Source organism: Salarias fasciatus, chromosome 1, assembly GCF_902148845.1.
Source record: "Salarias fasciatus chromosome 1, fSalaFa1.1, whole genome shotgun sequence".
Lineage (NCBI taxonomy): Eukaryota > Metazoa > Chordata > Actinopteri > Blenniiformes > Blenniidae > Salarias > Salarias fasciatus.
The window spans coordinates 30,741,841-30,754,096 of NC_043745.1; the positions used below are offsets into that span (position 1 = coordinate 30,741,841).

At 42.6% G+C, this 12,256-nt stretch overlaps 3 protein-coding genes across 3 annotated transcripts in view; 2 read left to right on the forward strand and 1 right to left on the reverse strand.

Moving 5' to 3' along the window:
- The first annotated feature begins 11 nt into the window (after nucleotides 1-11).
- LOC115386615 (solute carrier family 12 member 1-like) lies at nucleotides 12-4,459 on the forward strand. The gene is made up of 8 exons (XM_030089050.1): nucleotides 12-24; nucleotides 445-570; nucleotides 1,167-1,295; nucleotides 2,515-2,626; nucleotides 2,834-2,920; nucleotides 3,075-3,210; nucleotides 3,322-3,389; nucleotides 3,486-4,459. Exons 1-8 carry the CDS (start codon nucleotides 12-14, stop codon nucleotides 3,619-3,621), a joined length of 807 nt encoding a protein of 268 aa, XP_029944910.1. The 3' UTR covers nucleotides 3,622-4,459.
- A 1,459-nt stretch (nucleotides 4,460-5,918) lies between these two features.
- On the forward strand, nucleotides 5,919-8,480 carry LOC115387301 (deoxyuridine 5'-triphosphate nucleotidohydrolase-like). The gene is made up of 7 exons (XM_030089973.1): nucleotides 5,919-6,087; nucleotides 6,691-6,847; nucleotides 7,034-7,125; nucleotides 7,240-7,284; nucleotides 7,367-7,441; nucleotides 7,950-8,020; nucleotides 8,342-8,480. The coding sequence occupies exons 1-7, from the start codon at nucleotides 5,973-5,975 to the stop codon at nucleotides 8,396-8,398; spliced, it is 612 nt and encodes a 203-aa protein (XP_029945833.1). The 5' UTR covers nucleotides 5,919-5,972; the 3' UTR covers nucleotides 8,399-8,480.
- An 879-nt stretch (nucleotides 8,481-9,359) lies between these two features.
- Nucleotides 9,360-12,256, reverse strand: part of LOC115387320 (fibrillin-1-like) — a 66,926-nt gene continuing 64,029 nt past the window's right edge. The window contains 3 exon segments of the mRNA XM_030089993.1: nucleotides 9,360-10,388; nucleotides 10,391-10,646; nucleotides 12,039-12,216. Of these exon segments, the coding sequence (XP_029945853.1) occupies nucleotides 10,288-10,388; nucleotides 10,391-10,646; nucleotides 12,039-12,216 (535 nt within the window). The 3' untranslated portion in view covers nucleotides 9,360-10,287.

Below are 12,256 nucleotides of genomic sequence, written 5' to 3' on the forward strand. Positions count from 1 at the left end.
TTTCAATCATAATGCCCTTAAAAAGTATCAAGGCATGTGATCATTGTGTTCGTGTTTATAGGTATATGTAGACTTGCAATAGCAACAAAAAATGCATAAAACTGCATCAAAACTATGATAGAATGATCTAGAATCCCAATGAATTATTAAAAATATCAGGGCCTATTAAAACCTTTGCCTTCTTAAACTATAAAAATATATTGACCATTATGATTTGAAGGAACTTGACTGCCACTGTTTCAAAGGGCCTACAGTCACTGATTATAACAAAACAACACTGATAAGCAAAGGCACTTTGTTCTGTAAATTACAGGTATTTATTACTGTCAGGTAGTCAACAGATAAGATGACTAAAACAACAGATGGTTTTACAGCCGAATCATAAATAAGGAAGGGTCACAGTGATGACGTGTTTGTTTTTTGTTTTATTTCTTTGTCTTTCAGAAGAGATGATGAGGGCGGCAAAGGAGCAACGGGAACTGGAGAAAGAGACGATGCCCAACGGAGGAAAACCCAAAGGCCTCTTCAGGAAGTCCAGGAACTCCTCCCAGCAAGTGCTCACGACAAGAGGTATCTCATTACAGATTGTTTTTCGATACTTGAAAAACAAAAAAAGTATCCAAGGCATTTAATGCATCAATAAGTTATTAGATATATTGAGAATGTGGGCATCTTTCTCACTCCCCACCGCCGGCACTCGTATTTTCTCTTCGTCAGGCAATAAAATGACACACATTTAAAAAATTAAACCAATGACTCACATCTTTTTTTTTTTTTTGGGGGGGGGGGGGGGGGTAATTTCTCCACACTCACAGTGAGATATAATTGAATCAACCACTCCCACTAAAAGGTCTCTGACGGTGTAATCCAATAATACGGTCGGTTTCGTTCCAGTTTCAGGAGCATCCCTTTAACCCAGACAGCAGAGGGGGCTTGCAGCCGCTCACTCCATCACACAAACACACACTGGGCACCGAGCTGCGTCTTGGCAGAGCAGCACTGGTCCCACATCCAACTTATTGGAATGTTACAATTGAGAAATGCCCGCTTCCGCTGATGTACAGCCTGTTCCGAATGTTGTTTGCGTTAGTTTCCCCATCCAATTTCTATTATGTATAAATGATTTTACTCCCTACTGATGCTCTTCTTCTTCTTCTCTCTTGCAGTGTCAGTGTGCGGCCCGCCACCCGCTCAGGTTGCCAAGATGAATGAGAGGCTGACCGAGGCCGGCCATCAGTTTAAGAAGAAGCAGCCTAAAGGCACCATCGACGTGTGGTGGCTGTTTGACGATGGAGGTAGGAGTCGGTTTTGTGTACGCTGCCCCTGCTGATGCACCACACCTGTAGACGATCACAAATACACACAAAAACAAACGAACGAAAAACAATAGAGACCTTGTCCGGGCTCTGTCCCTAAAAAAAGAACGGAATCATGTCATGTCAATGCAATTGGCGGTGAGCGCTGAAGTAACCACTGCACAATAACAGCAGTTCATAAATGGGGAATAAATGTGTTAAACTAGCAATTTTCAGTGCGAACAAATCAATAATCTCCTTGCTTCTCTAAATTATTGTTTCTTGGAGCTGAAGATGATTTACAGCTCACTAATCCACCACAGGATCTACACAGACTGAAAACATGCATGATTTAAAGAAACTAATTCCAAATGACCCTCATATTGAATGGATTATAAGAGGGCAGCCGGTTTGATGATTGATCAGTCGTCTCTAAGGCTTTTGAATGAAAGATAACGAGGCCTGCAGATCAGCAAACAGCAGGCATTTAAAATCACAAATTAAGTCGACATGCACGAAAGGAAAACAAGCAGCGACAGGGGAGTCTGGACATCTTGGAAAAACAGTGCCCTCCATTTGCAGAAATTATGTTATTTCAAGTTATATGATTATAAACCTGCAGGTAAACTGTGCAGAGCGCTCCAGCGCCCGCAGCTCCGCAGCCCTCGACGCTTGAAAGCACACTTGATGAATATTATACACAAAATGACAGATTTGTGAAGTGGTTAAACTATATGATTGAGTATCTAGAAGCCTTCATTTGAATCTGATAGAACACTCCCCACCCTCTTCAACCTCCTCAGAATCAAACTGTAGTCTTCTCACTGTAGGCATGCTGAACACTGTAACACTGAGCCACTTACAGTGGTTTGCATCAGACTAGACGAGTTGATGGTCTCAAAGCCTGAGATGAAGTGGTTCTTTATGAAATCAAACACACAATAATCACAATGATTAGCAGTATAGTTCATCAGTTGTAGTGTTTAAAACCTAAAGGGGACTTTTGATTCTGGGGGTTTGGTAGTTCGATGGTAGAAAGGTCCGATCTGTTTTATGTTCAAAATCTCTTTACCGATCTCATCCAGTAATTTGCTGTATTTTTCATGCATCTGGCTGAAAAACTGAAAAAGTAAAAGCATTCATCATCACACAGATGAAACACAAAGCTGAGTGGATTGGAAAGACTGTTAAAAGAAGACTTTTTTCTTCCCTCTGTCAGGCCTTACCCTGCTGCTCCCCTACATCCTCACCACCAGGAAGAAGTGGAAAGACTCTAAATTAAGGATCTTCATTGCTGGGCAGCCTGGACGCAGCGAGCTGGATAAAGAGGAGTGAGTAAACAAATTAAGGCTTCACTATCAATTACGGCTTAATGTGTGGAAGTGAGATTGGGTACATTACCTGGAAAAAAAAAATCCCAATATGAAAATTCATGAGCCCACAACATCACATTACAGAAAATGAGATTTACCATTAAGATAGAATAAATACCTGCATTGACGCAAAGCCTAATCGATGTGTGGCGAATTGACTTGCAGGATGAAGTCACTGCTGCAGAAATTCAGAATCAACTGCAGCGACATCACCGTGGTCGATGACATCCACGTGCCCCCCCGATCTGAGAGGTAACCGTCTACGCTGCATTTCTCTGGGCCGATAGTGAGCCAGATGGCGCCGCAGTAATAGTGGAATTCAATCAACTCTTAATATCCGTGCATCATATGTTTGCAAATGAGAGTTTCCCAAAGTCACTTCATTTTGTTATCTGCATTCCGCCAGCTCCAGGAAGTTCGAGGAAATGATCGAGCCCTTCCGTCTGCGCGAGGGTTCCGGAGACAGCGTTCAGGCTGCGGCCATGAGGAAACAGAATCCCTGGAAAATCACCGACGAAGAGCTGAGCAGCTTCGAGGAGAAGGTAAAACCTAATGAAACCATACCGAACACCTATAGTTATGCATTTAACAGTAAGATGGGACTGAAATTAGTTTGTTTCAAAAGTAAATATGTTTTTGTTTTGTTTTTACAGACCAACCTCCAGATACGATTGAATGAGCTCCTTCAAGAACACTCAAAACTGGCCACTCTGATCGTTGTGTAAGTATCAACCTAAACCAGTGCTATCATGCTGTTTGCATTATATCATATTTAAATAGTCACTGATTTATTGTTTCTCCTCTTCACCCTTTGCAGGAGCATGCCCATCGCTCGTAAGGAATCTATTTCTGATTTCCTCTACATGGCCTGGCTGGACATCCTGACTAAGGATCTCCCTCCGACCCTGCTCATGAGAGGCAACCACAAGAGCGTGCTCACCTTCTACTCCTGAGCACCTGGTTGATGGTAATAGGAACAATAGTAGAGCCGTAACATACAGCGATTTTAAACTAAATCCGGCTGACAACATTTATACACCAGGACTCATTCAAACATGCAAGAAGTAAAAGACAGGTTTTATAAAGCTTTACCTTCGGCCCAAAAGTTTTATTATTTATCCACATTTTCTCTGCTCAGTCTGTTAAGGTTCTCTATGGATAAATTTTATACTTTTTTGCTAAATGAGTAGTTGAACTTTTACTAAGAAAAGCATCTTGATACTACAGTTTATGGCTACAAAAGAAAAAAACATTTGACTGTTTTGTTGTGCTGCCAGAGTCACATCACTAAATGTTTTAATTTGATGTCTGTGCATAAGTCTGAATGTGAATTTAGCAACACAGGTGATGTTTAAGCTTCTCACAGTATTGGCTCAGGACTAAAGCATGACTAAAAGTGTAGAAAAGGAACTTAAAGTCATAATTTGGGGTTGAAATGACCTGGACTTGGCCAGACCACTTCTATGAACAAAAACAAACAAAAACACGGCTGCTACAAAAGTTACACTAAGTGACTGTGACTGTAAAGTAAATGTACATAGTAGACATATGACATCAATACAAGTACCTTAATTAATAAAATGACACTACCATTGTTACTTTATGTTTCATCTAAATATTTGGTGATATTGATTTGATCTTCAGTATATTCACTGAGTGTAAAATACATAGCCATGATACAATATCTGTAATGTTATTATCACAGTACATCTGAAATTAAATATTGAAAACTGTCAATCCAAATCATTTGTATATTTTAGCCTACTGACTGTCTTTCTTTTTGAAAATGGAACCGTGATCACATCAATAAAGGCTTTAATACCAATTTTAAGCTGTAATGCCTGTTTCCTTTAGATATGGCAAGCAGATGGGTTCATTTATATTGGTGTTTATCTATAATAAAGTGTCACTGGTGGGAGAAACTGTCTGTTTTCCTGAGTTTAGGAAGTACTGAGAGAATATACAGTTGAGGTGGGATAAAACATGAAGAACACCAACAAGGTTTAACAGACCAAGCTGCTGAAAGAGGCAAAAATCACATGAAATGATAAAAGGAAAATCACAGAGAACACAGAAGAAGACCAGGTGTGTGTGTGTGTGTGTGTGTGTGTGTGTGTGTGTGTGTGTGTGTTTGTGTGTGTGTGTTGTGTGTGTGTGTGTGTGTGTTCTCGTATTTCTATCCTTGTTGGGGCCAAATGTCCCCACAAGGATAGCAAAACGTGAAACGACGTGCCTTGTGGAGACCTTTTTCCGGTCCTAAGTAGGAGAAACAGTGTTTTCTTGACCATGTGTTGTTACTGAAAAAAGTAAAAGTGCAAAAACATTTCTTTAGGGTTAGGCTTTGTTGTGGTGTGGGTTAGGGTTAGGGTAAGGGTCAGGGTTAGGGGCTAGACATGAATGGGAGTCAATGGACGGTCCCCACGAGGATAGAAATACGAGACTGAGCGTGTGTGTGTGTGTGTGTGTGTGTGTGTGTGTGTGTGTGTGTGTGTGTGGGACAGAGCTGACAATACTCAAGAGTAATCGGAGGGAGACACCTGCAGGGAGAAGCACTTCACATCCAACGCCACATTCAAATGTGAACAATGGTAGAACCGCAATTAAAAAACAAAAACAATACCTTTACAATGTTAATGTGACTGAACTAATAGTTCACAATTCACGGCTGCAACCAACACAGGTTATTCTACAGCTTAAAACAAACTTTCTGTCACTAATAACTTTTTGAACAGATTTGGAATTAGGAGTATTGGCGTGAATATGACAACCTGACTGATGAAAGAGGCTGAAATGCAGGAAAAACTCATCCAACTTAACGAGCGGTACATCAGAAATTTCAAGTCTTGAGATATTGTCATGAGATTACTCAACCTGTGCCTCTTTGGAGACAGTTGTGGGGTTTTGTTTGTGTGTGTGTTTCTTTTCCTTTGTCCCAAAGCTCAATACCCTAGTTTGAAACGTGGGGTCTGTACTCCAGGTCATTTCTTTTTCTCCAACTCCAAAGAGGTGCTTGTTAGGTTGATTGGTGATTGACAATTATTCACAGGTGTGTGGATTGTGTTCCCTGGTCATTTACTGGCAACTTGTTCACAAGGAGTTGCATTTGTTTACAATTTGAATGATTTTCTCCTCTGCGCTGCTGCGTGGCTGACTGGAGAGGAGGAAAAACAGAAGGAGGAAGATGAAGAAGACGATGACGAGGTGAAGGAGGGAGGGGGGAGAAAGAGAAGGAGGAAGAGGCGTGGTTGGGAGCGAGCAGCCGATATCGCTCCAACGGGAAACATCTCTACGTCATGAAAACAACATGACAGCCACGCTGTTGAGGCTGCAGGCGCTTCAGCTACGCTCGCGGCTTTGTGAGGCTGCTCCACGTTTCTTGGGACGACACCTCCACTCTCACGTGGTCTCTAATAGCAAAGGCAAGCAGGAAACTCGATTCGAAAGCTCCGTCCGCTCCATGACGGGTGTTTGTTGACGTTCGCTCTGCCAGCCTGTCGAGCTGTCCCGGTTTAAAAGCATATAGACGCTGTGTAACATATCGACCGTTTATTGGCCGCGTTAGCAGAAGCAATACTGTGAATAAGATGCACTTTTATTGCTAATTTTGTGGTTTTATACGACTTCGTGTGTCTTTAATCTGAGAAACATCGTATTTACATCGACAACTCTCGCGAGATTCCGTTGGGTCTCGTTATGACGTGTGTCTTCGAGCTCAATTTATAATTTCTATCATATTTAAAAATATGCATCCAGCACGTCTGTAGCAGCTCCCATAAGCTATTTAGTCCATTTAAAAAATATTCTGCTGTATTTTTTCCGTTCACGCTGCGCTGCGTGCGTGATGACGTGTTAGAGGCGGGGCTAATTTGGCGCCACTTCAAGGCGGGAGATTCATTCAGTTGTGCCGCCAAGAAACTGGAGCAGAACTGAGGGCGCTGGTCGTAGCGTTAGTTACATTTAGCATATTAGGTGTACTCTCCGGGTTTATAACTGTGAACACTCTGCCACCATGCCTGTCCTAGAGGCAACAGACGTTTCTGCAATCTCTCCATCAAAGAAGGCCAAGAGGGAAGCACAGCTGGCAGAGGAAAAACCCGTCCTCAGGTTTGCTAAGCTGTCTGAACATGCTACTACACCTACCAGAGGCTCGGCTAAAGCTGCAGGATATGACCTCTACAGGTTGGTTAAACTTTAGTTTGCTGATTGTGCATCATAAGAAAGAGTTTAGCCACGTGGAACAGTATGACTGCTGTACAGTTCAGCTGTAACTTCTGTGCAAACTTTATCTGATGCCATGAGTATAAGTGGGTTTATTCTCACCGTAGCTTCCAAACTAACTAACCTAATTTCTTGAATTTCTAACAGTGCATATGATTACACCATCGGTCCTATGGACAAGGCCATTGTGAAGACTGACATTCAGATTGCAGTTCCACATGGCTGCTATGGCAGAGTGGGTGAGTGTTAGTAACCTCCAATGTGAACTTGTTATTTTTTCTGGATCTACTGGACGTTTCTGTCAGTCTAAAACATAAAATAACTATGTTTTGGTATATTTTTTGTCTTCCCAGCTCCACGCTCTGGACTGGCAGCCAAACACTTCATTGATGTCGGTGGTGAGTCTCTGCCTATATGACTTGAGTCATTTACACACACACACACGTACATCATTTCAGTCCCTCTGTTTGTCCTCCTCAGCTGGAGTTGTCGACGAGGACTACAGAGGAAATGTGGGTGTTGTGCTCTTCAACTTCAACAAGGATGCATTCGAAGGTGAGCTGTGGCATCAGTGAATTGTACTTTACTTAAATGGCATATTGAGGCATTTTGTACTGCATTGTGTTGACATTCTCTGGTGAGAAAAGAATCTTGCTTGCTCGCTCCACCTGTAACGAATGTGTCAATTTTAATCTTAAAGTCGTGTGTGACTCAAGTGATGTTATTACTCACCTTGCTACAGCAACCTTTCTTACAGGATGTTATTCCTGGAGGAATTCTTTGTGTTTGTGTTACTAAACGATTCTGGACTCCTTGCACAATTCCATCAAGGTTGTTGATGTACTTGAACGCTCTCACTCCTACAAAGACCAAAGCGTTTGCAGTCTTATTATTCACGTCCCTGGCTCTCAGCAAAAATTAAACTGTCAGTAACAGCATGACAATATTCTGTTCTTCTGTGCATCCTGTAGAGACGTCATATAAGGTGTAGCTGCTATTGCCATCAGAAAAGTAAGAGAAGTTATAAAGATAAATGCAAAGTTCTGCTTGTCTGTCTCCTCAGTGAAAAAGGGGGACAGAATTGCTCAGCTGGTGTGTGAGAAGATCTGCTACCCGGATCTGGTGGAGGAAAAGGTGAACTTGAGATACATCTGCTCTGTTGCCACTACATTAGATACAGAGGATCAAAAATGCTAAATAAACAATTAGTTGTGTTTGATACTTAGGTGAGAAAGGTTTTAAGGTTTTGGCACTGATGTTTGTAGTTGTCTTTTTTTTCTTATCCATCTGGGACAGCAATTACTATTTATTCAGTATGTTGTACTGTTGAAACCAACGTCTCAAATCAGCTCAAGTGCTCACATCACATCGCAACGCTGTTGAATGTACACCTTTACTATAAGACATCATAATAGTTTCAATTTATCATTTTTTTAAAAGTGGCTTTTCTTTCAGACTCTTGATGAGACGGAGCGTGGTGCCGGAGGTTTCGGATCAACAGGAAGCAACTGACAGCTAAAAATGTATGAAGACTCCAAATGCAGTTTGTTACAGTAATCTAAATGGCGTGCAAATAAAGATCGTTTTTTTCATAGTTTGAGTCAGGTCTTCTTTATTATCTTGTGTTCTTGAGTAAGATGTCATAATTTGAAGAGGGGGGGAATAAAACTCTCTTCCAGATGTCCACACGGGGGCAGTACAGGACAGGAAAGCAGTCGAAGCCTCATCAGTTAGAATGTAAACTGAACAGCCATAACATTATGACCACCGGCACAACATTGTAGGGAGTTTCTGTCCAAACTGCCCTGGTGCATCGAGCAATACACCCCACTGATGCTGCAGTATCTCACTTCAAGATGTTCTTCAAGTAATGTGAGCTGTGATGTGGGGCCTCCACTGCATGGCGTGCAGCCGTGATCCTGTCGCAGGTTCCTGATCATTACCGGCCACAACAGACTGGAAACAAAAGCTGCGGTTTTAGAGATGCTCTGACCCGGTTGTCATCAAACTCGCTCAAATTTCTCACCCTGTCCACTTCTTATGCATGGTTGTGATTAACAGCTGGATAGAGGGGAAACACAGCAGTGAGTACATGTACATCAAAAATATGTTTTTATTGTGAATTTACAACTAAACCCTCACTGATGTGAACAGAGAACACAGACTGGTGTCAGGCTGGTCCGCGGCAATGCAGCACTGATTTTGCTTGTGAGAGATTGTGTGGCCAGGAAGACCTCAGTGCATAATCATGAAGGCCCAGGTTTGGCATCATCAATGTGTCTTGTGTGTGTCTGTGTCTGTGTGTGTGCATGTGTGTATGTATACACAGTTTATAAAGGAAGTAGTTGGTCATTATAAGCACCATTACAACCCCCACTATTCCAGGGGCTTCCTCTAGTTTACAAATGCTTCATAGATTAAAAGTGGCATTGATTATTACAGTATAAACACAATGTACATGTAGTATAGAGGAGCAGACAGGCTATGAAGCGAGCTGTTACGGCTGCAAAGACATAAAATCTTCAGGATGGCCGCCGGGATCGTGTCTTATTGACTACTGAGTTCTGAATAGTAGTACAGTGCATTCATGACTTTACGTGTGATGTGTTGCTAGCACCAGTAAATATGAAATATTCTAATCAGTAGGAAAGATGGAAAAGCGTAGTTTAAATATGCAGTAGAAGTCATTCAAGCTCAGACATGGCTACATCTCAATAGTCCATAGTTTGTTCCTTTCCTCTCCAAATAAGTCTCAAACTTTTTCCTTTTTTTTTTTTTTTAATCTTCACTCCTTTAAATTAAGATCTGAAGGAAGGAGAAACGAGTTAACTTCCAGGTTTGTTCAGTCATATACCTGAGGGGAGGAAATGAATTTATTTCAGACTATTGGGACTCACCCTTTTTTCCTTCAAAACAGGCTGAGTTCTAAAAAAAAAAAAAAAAAAAAAAAAAATCTAAAACAAAAACCCAGCTTTCTGCAGTCCACATGCCCTTCAAAGTGGCATCTGATTCCACATATCATTATACAACAATAAACCCTACAATTAAAAACCCTATTTACGCCATCAATAGTGCTTTAAACACAGCTGGAGTTGCGGGTGGGAGCAATATGTGTTTCATTTGCCTGTAATCTTTCACACTACCTCATTCAGCTGGTATTTTTCCACAGAAATTGTATCTATGATATGTAGAATCATCTTTGGTAATTAAATGACGCAGTCCCTCTCCCTCCCACCCCCTTCTCGTCTCTTTGGTGGCGAGCTCTTCTCCTCGTAGGAGCAGGCAGAAGTTGCCCCAAACTACTGACCCAGAGTCAGAAGCGTTTGGCCTTGCGGGGAGTGTGAGGCTGACACCGGGTGAGCAGCTGCTGGCAACATCTGCCTCTCTCAGTCTGGTGATGGTTAATGGAGGATGATCTGCACCCTCATCTTCAGTACGTCTCCCAGCTGTCCTGTGAGGTAGTCTTTATCGTCCTCCGCCAGCCAGTTCCTTCTGAAGAGGGATGCAGCTGGTACGCCCCCGGCGCCAGAGCCTTCCTCTTGCTCAGATGCAGGTAGCTGACGCCATTCCTCTGGTTGATTTTAAAGGAGCCGTCTTCGTTTCCGAAGTCAATGTTGTAGCGCACGTGGTCGCTGAGCGTGGACAAGGCCGGGGTGAACTCCAGGATGTGGTCACGGTTGCTCAGGTCGCTGATGTTGAGGTGGAACTGGAGAGTGTCTTCGATGTCCACACTGGCCAGGCTGACCATGTCTTCAGTGAGCTGTGGACAAAGAGACGATCCAGATGAGGTGAGAGGATGTGGGACGGGTCACATGTGCATTTTATTAATCAAGAGGCAAATCAGGCGTTTCATGAGAACCATCCCGTCGACATTTGAGCAAAGTTGAGGTAATTTCTCTCATAAGTGCACCTTCCTCCACATCTAGCATCAAAAAGTCGACTAGAAAGCACTCCCTCATCGCAAAGTACAATTATTATTTTTTTCTCAAGTATTTTTGCTAGAAATTTCCTACATTGTGGGGAAAAACAGTTGTGGAATCCGGACACTTTCTATTATTTATGTAGAAGACCTAAAAGTAGTCACATTTAAACACAGTGAGCCAACCAGGGGCGTAAAATAAATGTGTTTCTTTTAAGTAAATAAACCTTCAATCTTCAAAAATACAGAGTGCATGACCTCGTGGTTTAAAGGCCCACTGAAGTGGTGACAGAGTGCCACTTATTTCTGTATATTTACACATTTTTACTCAAAATGCTTTGAAGTAGAGGAGGTGTGTTTATAATTTGACAGTAGCTGCTGTATATGTATTATACATCCCAATCAAGTCGTGCTGATGCTGTTTTTGATGCAGAGGACGCACGCACACACACACCACACACACGCTCAGTCTTGTATTTCTATCCTTGTGGGGACCATTGACTCCCATTCATGTCTAGCCCCTAACCCTGACCCTTACCCTAACCCTAACCCACACCACAACAAAGCCTAACCCTAAAGAAATGTTTTTGCACTTTTACTTTTTTCAGTAACAACAACATGGTCAAGAAAACACTGTTTCTCCTACTTAGGACCGGAAAAAGGTCCCCACAAGGCACGTCGTTCCACGTTTTGCTATCCTTGTGGGGACATTTGGCCCCGACAAGGATAGAAATACAAGAACACACACACACACACACACACACACACACCACACACACACACACACACACACACACACCACACACACACACATTTAAAACCATTTCACAGGAAGACTAATGGAGTTTGTTGTGACAGTTATTTGCAGAGATCAAGAGATGATTGAACAACAAGCCCAAAGACAAATCTGACATTGGAGTGAAAATGCACTTCACGAGGTCTTGAAGGTCTTTGTTCATCGTCTGGTTTTATTCTGCCCTCACTAGCTTCTCTCATCGGAGGTGTTTTGACTTCCTGCCCTCGTGTCCTCTGCATGCTGATTACAGCAAGCCCATCTTAATGTGTTTCACCTGCGTCTTCCTCCCTTGTGTATAAAATCTGTGCCGGTTGGGTCTTTTTTCCCATGTGTGAATCAACTGTCCCCTGGTTTTGACTGACTGCGTTGGATCTTTTCTCTATAGAGACGCTCTTCAGTTCCCTGTTTTTGTGACTTTACGTTTGCATGCAGGTTACCTGCATGCTTTCAAGAGGTTCCTCCTGTGTCGAGTTGGTGCTGCGCCGCTGGCGTCCCTTCTTGGGATAGCCGTTGATCTTGCATTCGTAGCAGGCCTCGGGGGAGAGAGAATTATCGTCTCCCTCGCCGGCCTCCCCGCCGGGGGTGCTTGTGAAGCCCATGCCGGTGACACAGTGCCTGAAACATAAACGAGGCCATCAGTCTACAGAAACACCTT

What these genes read in the sequence shown, in the direction of transcription:
- LOC115386615 (XM_030089050.1), top strand. An exon ending in AGCGAGCTGGATAAAGAGGA is followed by an intron (nt 2,627 to 2,833) that starts GTGAGTAAACAA and finishes ATTGACTTGCAG; the next exon opens with GATGAAGTCACTGCTGCAGA. An exon ending in TGAGCAGCTTCGAGGAGAAG is followed by an intron (nt 3,211 to 3,321) that starts GTAAAACCTAAT and finishes TTGTTTTTACAG; the next exon opens with ACCAACCTCCAGATACGATT.
- LOC115387301 (XM_030089973.1), top strand. Translation starts at nt 5,973, where the DNA reads ATGACAGCCACGCTGTTGAGGCTGCAGGCGCTTCAGCTACGCTCGCGG. An exon ending in ACACTTCATTGATGTCGGTG is followed by an intron (nt 7,285 to 7,366) that starts GTGAGTCTCTGC and finishes TGTCCTCCTCAG; the next exon opens with CTGGAGTTGTCGACGAGGAC. An exon ending in CAACAAGGATGCATTCGAAG is followed by an intron (nt 7,442 to 7,949) that starts GTGAGCTGTGGC and finishes CTGTCTCCTCAG; the next exon opens with TGAAAAAGGGGGACAGAATT.